The sequence below is a fragment of the Hyla sarda genome, chromosome 9 (genome assembly GCF_029499605.1).
Source record: "Hyla sarda isolate aHylSar1 chromosome 9, aHylSar1.hap1, whole genome shotgun sequence".
Classification (NCBI taxonomy): domain Eukaryota; kingdom Metazoa; phylum Chordata; class Amphibia; order Anura; family Hylidae; genus Hyla; species Hyla sarda.
This window is the reverse complement of record NC_079197.1, coordinates 168,856,374-168,867,995: the sequence shown is the minus strand read 5'-3', so window position 1 is coordinate 168,867,995 and position 11,622 is coordinate 168,856,374. Positions and strand designations below refer to the sequence as shown.

At 43.0% G+C, this 11,622-nt stretch overlaps 1 protein-coding gene across 1 annotated transcript in view; it reads left to right on the top strand.

Annotated features, from left to right (window-relative positions):
* LOC130292016 (uncharacterized) overlaps positions 1-11,622 on the top strand; it is a 125,938-nt gene that overhangs the window by 95,253 nt on the left and 19,063 nt on the right. Inside the window, exon 15 of the mRNA XM_056541448.1 lies at positions 1,101-2,194. Coding sequence (XP_056397423.1) covers positions 1,101-2,194 — 1,094 coding nt within the window. The remainder of the gene's footprint in view (positions 1-1,100; positions 2,195-11,622) is intronic.

Genomic DNA, 11,622 nt, shown 5'->3' with positions numbered 1-11,622 from the left:
AGTCCGTTTCACGCTTTCTCATCGTTATATCGGGCCTGATGAAACGCTGAGAGGGCGTGAAGCAGACTGTCGCCCAGAAAATGCCCATTTCCTCCATTCACCTGTCTGTCTTATTGCACTGTTACAGCCAGTGTTCGCCTCAGTCAGTGATTGGCTCAGCCCGCCGTCTCTACCTACACAAGCCTTTCTCAAAAGTAGAAAGCAGAGTACTGAGCGGGAGAACAGAAAATGTCACAGCAGGACCCTGTGGGAATATCTATGTAAAAGATATATTCATGGCCGCCACGCCCCCTCCCATAGGCTTGCATTGAGGGGGCGGGTGGTGACATAATGATACTCTGGCCCCGTGATCGTGAGTCATCAGACACGGAGCGATCTTCGCTCCGTGAGGCTGATGATAGGGGGTGCTGCATGAAAGATTGTGGGGGTCCCCAGCTGCAGGACCCCCACGATCAGACATCTTATCCCCTATAATTTGGATAGAGGATAAGATGTCTAGGGCCGGAGTACCCCTTTAAAGGGATATTCCACCCTCTTATGGGGAAAGGGCATAGAAAAGAAAGCCATACTTACCTAGCACCTGTCTCCGCAGGCCCTGTTTTCCTCTGTCAGGTCCGCCAATCTTCTCTCATCTTCCTGCTTCCAAGACAAGGACCTGCCAGCTCAGCCAATCCCTGGACACCCCTGTTGGTGTCCTGTCTGGGCTAGTAATTGGCTGAGCTAGCAGGTCACGCTTCAAGCTCTCATCTCGGAATCAGGAAAAAGAGTGAAGATTGACACTGTTTGGATGCAAACAGGAGCTGTGCGGGACTGGGGTTAGGTAAGTATGTTTTTTGTTTCTAATTCCTCTGCCCCAGCAGCATATTTTATTGTTTGTTTGAAGCACTCCTGTGAAGTCTGCAACCCTCAGGTTCCCTGTTTTACTAATCATAACCTTTATTAGAAACCTACAATGATGTAAGTTCCGTTTGGTGGAACCGAGAGGGGTTTGGTGTTGTTTCCGTAATATGTGTCCAAATTACAACAGTGTGAAACCAGTCTTTGTTTTGAAAAAACGATGGAAAATGATTTTTATTTCATTTATTTCTTATTCCCAACAGATGCCCTATTGAGTCTCCAGTGTACCCCTCCTCCCCCTCCATCTTCTGATTGTGACGTAGAACATTTTACCAAAATAAATATTTTTGGAGAACACTTAAGTACCTCAAAACTACCTTTAGCCGTCCACAACAGAGATTTCTCAGCTGATCCTGATACTCTAGAAGGAACTTCATCTGATCAGTCACAGACTGTTAAACAGCCCCTCTGCTTTGACACAACAAATCACACCGAGGACGAACAGTTTTCATGCTTGGAATGCGGAAAATGTTTCACAGATGAAAAAAGCCTCCTTGAACATCAGAGAATCCACACAGAAGAGAATCCGTATTCATGTCTGGAATGTGGAAAATGTGGGAAATGTTTTGCAGTTAAAACAAATCTTGATGAACATCAGAAAATTCACTCAGAGGAGAAGCCTTTCTCATGCTTGGTGTGTGGGAAATGTTTCAACCGAAGAGCAGATCTTGTGAGACACCAGAGAATTCACTCGGGGGAGAGGCCATTCTCCTGCCCATTATGTGGAAAGTGCTTTACAAAAAAACTACATCTAGTGAAACATGAGAGGATTCACACTGGGGAAAAACCATTCACGTGTTCAGATTGCGGAAAATGTTTCAGGTTAAGAAACAATCTTTATATACATCAGAGAATTCACACGGGGCAGCGTCCATTTTCATGTTCAGAATGTGATAGAAGTTTTACCCAAAAATCAGATCTTGTTGCACATAGGCGAAGCCACACGGGGGAGAAACCCTATTCATGTCCAGAGTGCGGGAAATGTTTTGCACGTAAACGAAGTCTTGTTGAACACAATAGGATCCACACAGGGGAGAAGCCATTTTCTTGTACAGAATGCGGGAGATGCTTTAATCAGAAACGAGCTCTTGACGTACATCGAAATATCCACACAAAGGAGGCTCCGTACCTGTGTTCAGAATGTGGGAAACGTTTTAACCAGAAACAAGCACTTATCATACATCAGAGAAAGCACACTGGGGAGAAGCCATATTCATGTGAAGACTGTGGACAACAGTTTATGCAGAAGCGGTCTCTTATCGCACATCAAAGGAGTCACTCCGAGGAGAAACTGTCCTAGACGAGACCAGAAATTTCCCCTCTTATCAGCGCCGAAGACCCCGACCTGCATGAACAGCTGGGAGCGGAGGACAATAGTCCAATATAACAACAGAGAAGATCCAGCACTGTTCAGTTCCAGTAAAAAGCTTATGTTAATATCTTTAAAATCCACATATGCATCCATATGGTATGAAAAATATACTTTTCTGCATAGTTGCTCTAAAGGGGTACTCCGCCCCTAGACGTGTTATCCCTGATTCAAATGATAAGGAATAAGATGTCTGATCACTGGGACACCTGCAATCTCTCTGCAGCACCCGGCATTTGTTTAAAACGCCGGCTGCTGTCCGGATGCTCATTACCTCATGGCCACGCCCCCTCGTTACATCACAACCGCGCCCCCTCAATGCAAATCAATGGGAGGGGGTGTGGTGGCTGTCAAATCCGCTCCCACAGACTTGCATTGAGAGGGTGGGCATGATGTCATGAGGGGGCGGGGCCGTGACAGCAGCACTGCAGCGCTAGTCTTCAGACACAGAGCGAAATGCGCTTCATGCACCCGATGACTGCGGTGCTGCATAAGAGATGGTGGGGGTCCCAGTGCCGAGCCCCCCAGCGATCAGAAATATTATCCCCTATCCCTTGCATAGGGGATAAGATGTCTAGGGACGGAGTACCCATTTAATCCTATACATATTCTGATGTTTGTATATGATCTATGATTAACCCCTTAAAGACTCAGCCCATTTGGGCCTTAAGGCCGTTTTTTCCTCCTCGCCTTCTAAAAATCATTACTCCTTTATATTTTCATCCACAGACTAGTATGAGGGCGCGACCAGTTGTCCTTTGTAGAGACATCACTCATTTTACCATAACATGTAAGACGCAACCACAAAAATACTATTAGTGTGGGAAAATTGAATAGAAAAACACAATTTAGCAAATTTAGAAAGGTTGCTGTACATTTTATGGTAAAACTGACACGTTTTCTTTATTCTCTGGGTCAATACGATTACAATGATACCCATGACTATATACTTTTCTATTATTGTACTGCTTTAAAAAAATCCCAAACTTTTTAACCAAATTAGTACGTTTAAATTCCTTCTATTTTGCTGACCTATAACTTTTTCATTTTTCCGTATAAGTGTCGGTATGAGAGCTCATTTTTTGCGCCGTGATCTGTACTTTTTTATTACTACCACATGTGCATTTATAAAAAATTTAATACATTTTTATCAATTTTTGGGGGGAATAATATGTTACAAAAAGGCAGCAATTTTGACCTTTTTTTTTACGTTCACCATACAGGATCATTAACGTTATATTTTAATAGCTTGGATATTTACGCACGTGGCGATACCAAATATGTTTATGAATTATAATTTTTTTTTTTTTTTACACTTTTTGGGGGTAAAATTTGAAAAAGGAACAATTTAAAATTTTTATTGGGGGAGGGGATTTTACACATTGTTTAAGTTTCTTTTTTTAATACTTTTTACACTTTAATAGTCCCCATAGGGGACTATTTATAGCAATCACTTGATTGCTAATACTGTTCAGTGCTATGCATAGGGCTCAGCACTAATCACTATTATCCGTGATCTTCTGCTCTGGTCTGCTCGATCTCAGGCCAGAGCAGAAGACCCCTGGAGACGGCCGGAGCCAGGTGAGGGGATCTGCGGCTGCCATTCTGGATCATCGGATCCCCGTGGCAGCACATGGGCGATCCGATCATCCATTTTAGTGACCGCACTGCTGTAGATGCCGTGATCACAGTATCTGAGGGGTTAATGGCGGACATCAATGCTCGTGGTCATGTACAGGACGTAAATGTACATCCTGGTGCTTTAAGTACCACCACGCCAAGACGTACATTTACGTCCTGCATCGTTAAGGGATTAAAGGGGTACTCTGCCCTTAGATATCTTATCCCCTATTCAAAGGATAGGGAATAAGATGTCTGATCGCGGGGGTCTGACCACTGGGACCCTCCGCCATCTCCACGCCAGCACCCGGTGTTCTAAACATTATGTTCAGAACGTCATGTCCCCTCCATTCATGTTTATGGGAGTGGGCGTGACATCCGTAGACCTGAATGGAGGGGGTCTGACTGCACGACCACGGCCGCCTGGAACCAGCGTTCTGAACGTAATGTTTAGAACGCTGGGGTACTGGCCCGGGAATCAGGGGGGGCCAACTGTTTGGATAATGGAAAACATGTCTAGGGGCAGAGTGCCCCTTTAAGGCTACTATGGCAAAGTGCATCAATATGGTATAAAAAACATTAAGTTTTGACGTGTTTCGGCATAATCTCCTTAAAGGGGTACTGCGGTGGAAAACTTTTTTTTCATTTTTTTAATCAACTGGTGCCAGAAAGTTAAGAAGATTTGTAAATTACTTCTATTAAAAAAAATCTATGGGGATTTTCTCCTGCTCGGACAGAGGTGTCAGCAGAGAGCACTGTGGACAAGACAAAAAAGAAATTCAAAAAGAAAAGAATTTCCTCTGTAGCATAGAGCTGCTAATAAGTACTGGAAGGATAAAGATTTTTTAATAGAAGTAATTTACAAATCTGTTTATCTTTCTGGCACCAGTTCATAAAAAAAAAAAAAATTCCACCGGAGTACCCCTTTAATTGTATATGTGAATCAATATGTCATTTATTTGAAATGTCCCTTTTCCTTACAAGCAGAGAGCTTCAAAGTTAGAAAAATGCGAAATTTTCTAATTGTTCCAGAAAATTTGGAATTTTTCACCAAGTATCAATGAAAATGTACCACTGACATAAAGTAGAATATGTCACGAAAAAACTGTCTCTGAATCAAATTTATAAGTAAAAGCATCACAGAGTTATTAATGCTTAAAGTGATAGAGGTCAGATTTGAAAAAAAATACTCCAGTCCTTAGGGTTATAATGGGCTCCGTCCCCAAGGGGTTAAAGGAGTAGTCTCATGAATAAAAACGTATCCCCTATCCAAACGATAAGGGATAAGTGTTAGATCACGGGGGGTCCGAGCGCTGGGCCCCCCGCGATCTCCTGTATGGAGCCCCTGCTCTCCCCCAGAGCGGAGCGTCACCACCCCTGCCCAAAGCGGGGGCCACCACGCCCCCCCCCCCCCCCCCCCCCCATATAGCTCTATAGGAGAGCTGAAGATAGCTGAACTGCTCTCCCATAGAGCTATATGGAGGGGGCGTGGCGGTTCCCACTTCAGGCAGGGGTGGTGACGCTCCTCTCTGGGGGAGAGCAGAGGCTCCATATAGGAGATCGCGGGGGGCCCCAGCGGTCGGACTCCCCACGATCTAAAACTTATCCCCTAGTTTTTCTCCACGAGACTACTCCTTTAATCATATACAAACAGTATTTGTCTATGATTAAGGCGACTATGCCAAAACCCGTCAAATCGTAATTTTTTTTTTTTTGGGACCATATGGATGAATATGTGGATTTTAAATATCTGATATAAAGAAGCTGTTTAGTGTGTACTATGGGGAAATGCCTTACAGGTACACGGACTCTTGTATATCAAAGAAATCACACGGAAAGAGGTCAAGCTGGGGTTTTTAGTTTTGTTTTTTAAACTAGTTATATATTTTCAACACTTAGAAGACATATTAATTGTGAGAATTGGTTAAATGTTTTCACTCCAACAATAGCGATCACATCACTAATGGCTACAGGAGCTGCTGTCATAGGACATAGTGTTATCTCTAACTCAGATGTTCTCCAGGGACCAGCATACGATTCAGCACATCGCTCCCCTGCTTCTTAGTATAAATATATAAGGGGATAGTATGATGCTGGTATAATCCATGTTCTTAGCTTCATCAAGGCAATTGCCCTATAACCTCTCTATACAGTGATCCCTCAACTTACAATGGCTTCAACATACAATGGTCTTTTCTGGATCATTGTAACTTGAAACCAGACTCAACATACAATGCTATGGAATCTGCGAAACATGTCAAGGGCTGGAAGAACCGACCAATCAAAATGGACATTTCACTGGTAAAATCTGTGTATTCCTAAAGTGCATGCACTGACTGATATCTGGTAGCGCCCCCTACAGTACAGGGAGGTATTACATGTTCTGTACTCTTTACCTGTATTACTGAAGTGTATACACTGACTGGTGTCTGGTAGCGCCCCCTACAGTACAGGAAGGTATTACATGTTCTGTACTCTTTACCTGTATTACTGTAGTGTATGCACTGACTGGTGTCTGGTAGCGCCCCCTAGAGTACAGGGAGGTATTACATGTTCTGTACTCTTCACCTGTATTACTGAAGTGTATGCACTGACTGATATCTGGTAGCGCCCCCTACAGTACAGGGAGGTATTACATGTTCTGTACTCTTCACCTGTATTACTGAAGTGCATGCACTGACTGGTGTCTGGTAGCGCCCCCTACAGTACAGGGAGGTATTACATGTTCTGTACTCTTTACCTGTATTACTGAAGTGCATGCACTGACTGGTGTCTGGTAGCGCCCCCTACAGTACAGGGAGGTATTACATGTTCTGTACTCTTTACCTTTCCCAGAGTTAGCTTCTCCTTTGGACACCAGGTGAGGGTGAATCCATTTTACTTTTTTTTAGGACATTGCGTGTTCTGTACAGGACCCAGAAGAAGCTCCTGTCCTCTACATAGACCAGTGTTTCCCAAATAGGGTGCTGGGAGTTGTAGTTTTGCAACAGCTGGAGACACCCTGGTTTGGGAAACACTGAAATAGACAGTGATTACAGTTCCCAGCAGATCTTTATTACTTTTATATGTAAGGATTTGCTTTATCTATATTAGTTATAACTTATTTATCTTTAACCCTCACTTTTTCCTATTTTTGGAGACATTTTGGGGCTTCAGAACCAATTACCAGGTTTCTATAGAGTTCTGGTCTCAACATACAATGGTCTCAACATACAATGGTCGTCCTGGAACCAATTAATATTGTAACTTGAGGGATCACCGTATATATATGCACTCCATTGAATTAGAATAGTCGTGGAGGCCGCACCATCATGGAAACATGGACAGATATTATGACCCCGTGGGCATTTTCCAGGTACGTCTCATATCTATGTGTGTGAACCAAGTTGATATTATTATATAATCGTTTTCTGAACACGTCAGGTCCAGATACACGAGAACCTGCACCGTCATATCCGGCTTTAATAGGAATATTGACTGAACCGACCATTATGGACACTGATCTTGTGGCCGTAGGTCCCCACCATGGTGTCATAATGCAGAATATACAGTAGGTACCGGTTAGACTCCATTTACATGGTCATGTGTGTTGGGTGAGAACCATAGGGCCTTCCCCAGCCTCCTGCTGGCAGCACAAGGTTATAATATAGCGTTCCAGTAATTTGTACAGTTTAATATAGATGCCAAGAGAGGCCTAAAAGAGGTCAAACTGAGCTAAAACGTATATGGGCGCCCTCCTAACTGGTCCCCAACAGGGGAAATAAGGATCAAGCATGTAGCAGGAGTTGAGGCTTGAGGTGTCTCTTTATGGTGGACTTATCTATCTGTCATATATTTTCTTTGTTGTTCATAAATGTTTCTAGACTTATTTTTGTACCTTATCTTGACTTACGTAACTGAATATAACCCAAACTGGGAAGACTGTGGTGAGATAACATGAGCGACCGATCTCCCAAAGGCCTGTAAAAAACTCATTGCCCAATAATTGTCCAGATAATCAATGCTAAACCAGTCATAATGTGAATTTCTGCTGTAATTCACATGTAAATGCTTTAGTATTGCACAACTAGGTGCCGTACTGCATGAGCGCTGCTGTCAGTGTATACTTAAAGGGGTACTCCCGTGGAAAACCTTTTTTTTTTTGTTTTTTAATCAACTGGTGCCAGAAAGTTAAACAGATTTGTAAATGACTTCTATTAAAAAATCTTAATCCTTCCAGTACTTTTTAGGGGCTGTATACTACAGAGGAAATGCTTTTCTTTATGGATTTCTCTTCTGTCACAACCACAGTGCTCTCACCTGACCTCTGCTGTCCATTTTAGGAATTGTCCAGAGCAGCATATATTTGCTATGGGGATTTTTTCCTGCTCTGGACAGTTCCTAAAATGGACAGCAGAGAGCAGTGTGGTTGTGACAGAAGAGCAATTCAAAAAGAAAATAATTTCCTCTGTAGTATACAGCAGCTAATAAGTACTGGAAGGATTAAGATTTTTTAATAGAAGTCATTTACAAATCTGTTTAACTTTCTGGCACCAATTGATTTAAAGTTTTCCACGGGAGTACCCCTTTAATTCTTTCCCAAAACTTTCCTCCCTCCACAGGATTCCGGCAGCATCATCTAGAAATCTGCTATGTAACTGCTATCACGGTTATATGGCACTGGTAACAGAGTACAGGTACCTGTAATGAGCTCGTCTATGGCCATTTGACCATCTTAATAGTCAAAGACTCCGCAGTGCCCCTCCCCATTCATTTCTATGATTAACAGTGAGGGCACTGACTGCGCACGCACGGAGAAACCACAACCAGAACACTTACTGCGCATGCACTGTTCATTCATTGTGGCGCATGCGCAGTAAGTGTTCTGGCTGTGGTTTCTCCGTGTGTGCGCGCAGTCAGTGCGTGAGGTTAGTTAGGCTAGGTTCACACTACTGAAATTCCGCCTGTCTACTTGCAAAAGTTTGGTAGAGTAATTTCCGCCTCCTGTTGCAGGCAGAATTTTTTGTTGCAGGCAGAATTTTTTTATTTCTGCGAGTATTCCGCCCCTATTCCGGACTGATTTTCCGCCCCCAATTCGAAACGGAAATTTGAAGCAGAAAACAGTGGGAGTGCACTAAGGACCAAAGTTTGGCCCCTTTTGGACCATTTGGTCACATGACCAGAACCAGGTTAACCCCTTAACAACGAGCGCCGTAAATTTACGTCCTGGTGAGGTGGTACTTAACACGCCAGGACGTACATTTACGTCCTAAGCATAACCGGAGCGATGCCCGGATCATGCGTGGCAGGTCCCAGCTGCTGATCGCAGCCAGGGACCCGCCCGTAATGGCGGACACCCGCAATCCAGCGGATGTCCGCCATTAACCCCTCAGATGCCGTGATCAATACAGATCAAGGCATCTGCAGCATCGCGGTCACTAAAATGGATGATCGGATCGCCCGCAGCGCTGCCGTGGCGATCCGATCATCCTGCACGGCAGACGGAGGTCCCCTCACCTGGCTCCGCTGCCTTCCGGGAGTTTTATGCTCTGATCTGCCTTCCCGCAGACCAGAGCAGAAGATGACCGATAACACTGATCAGTGCTGTGTCCTATACATAGCACTGAACAGGATTAGCAATCGAATGATTGCTATAAATAGTCCCCTATGGGGACTATTAAAGTGTAAAAATAAAAGTAAAAAAATAAAGTAAAAAAAAATGTGAAAAACCCTCTCCCCCAATAAAAACGTAAATTGTTCCATTTTCCCTATTTCACCCCCAAAAAGTGTTAAAAAAATATTTTATATACATATTTGGTATCGCCGCGTGCGTAAATATCTGAACTATTAAAATAAAATGTTAATGATACCGTACGGTGAACCGCGTGAACGTAAAAATAAAAAAAGTCCAATATTGATGCTTTTTTATAACATTTTATTACCAAAAAAAATTTATATAAAACTTTTAATCCATTTTTTATAAACAAATATGGTATCAATAAAAATTACAGATCATGGCGCAAAAAATGAGCCCTCATACCGCCACTTGTACGGAAAAATGAAAAAAAGTTATAAATAGGGGGATTTTAAACATACTAATTTGGTTAAAAAGTTTGCGATTTTTTTTTTTTAAAGCACAACAGTAATAGAAAAGTATGTAATAATGGGTATCATTTTAATCGTATTGACCCAAAGAATAAAGAACACGTCATTTTCACTGTAAATTGTACGGCGTGAAAACAAAACCTTCCAAAATTAGCAAAATTGGGGTTTTCTTTTTAATTTCACCACACAAATAGTATTTTTTTGGGTTGCGCCATACATTTTATGGTAAAGTGAGTGATGGCATTACAACGGACAACTGGTCGCGCAAAAAACAAGCCCCCATACTAGTCTGTGGATGAAAATATAAGAGTTATGATTTTTTGAAGGCGAGGAGGAAAAAACAAAAATGTAAAAATTAAATTGTCTGCGTCCTTGAGGCCCAAATGGGCTGCTTCCTTTAAGGGGTTAAAATTCCGCCAGCAATCCGCTTCCAATCTGCCTCCATTCCGCGTTGGTTAAAAATCCGTCTTCCAATGAGAGTCCCGTTAAAGTCAATGGGATTCTGCGTCAAAAATCCGTCTGAAGAAAGAGCACCAACATTCTTCAGGCGGAACTTTGAAAGCGAAAATTCCGCTCACAAATTCCGCTTCAAAACTTCTGAAGTGTGAATCGATGCACGGAAACCCCATTGACTCACATGTACATTTTAGTAAGCAGAATTTCTGTCTGCAATTTCAAAGTGGAATTGTGGGCTGAAATTCCGTAGTGTGAACCTAGCCTTAGGGTCTATTCACACGGCAGAATTTCCACCTCAAATTAAAGCCCATAGACTTCTATGGGATTCCGCACTCCCATTCACAATTCTGTGAATGGGACTGCGGAATCCCATAGAAGTCTATGGGCTTTAGTTTGAGGCGGAATTGCGCAAGCGGAAATTCTGCCGTGTGAATAGACCCTTAGGTTAGGTTCACACTACGGAATCTCTGGGCAGAAAATTTCCGCCCGGAGATTCCAAGTGCGGCCAGAGACGTCTAAATCAGTCGGCGCTAGGATCAAGCGGACACTGCGGTCTCCAATAGACTGCAATGTGTTCCGCGAGTATTTCCGCCTGAAGAATGGGTAACGCCATTCTTCAGGAGGAAATTTTCAAGCGGATTTTCCATTCACAAATTCCGCTTCACAAATTCTGAATTGGGAATTTGTGAACGGAAACCTATTCACTATACTGTACATTTTAGAAGGCGGAATTTCTGCCTTCAATTTCAAAGCGGAATTGCAGGCGGAAATTCCGTAGTGTGAACCTAGTCTTACAGATACCTTTACTCTAATATTGTTTAGGGCCCCGTAATCATTCCAGCAGCTATATAGAGAATTGACTGATATTCTTTAAGATATCGGTCACTGCCGATTCCCATTGACAGTGATGGACGGCTGCTGCAAAGTGGATTCCACACAGAAAAATCAGTGTGAACTGGCCTTTAATCCTCAGGCTGATATGGAGTGGACAGAGGTCTTTTGTTTATGATGTTTTCTGGGAATACGTCGTTTGATGAGATTTTTCGCCATCACCTGCTCTGTGCCTGATTTGTGACCCTTTGCAGCTCTGCCTATTGACTTGTGTTTGTTATTGATCTTCAAAAAGGTTTTATATGGGAGGAGAACCCAACATCCCCGAATAATCAGGCTTTAGGACCCGCATTTGAAACTACTTG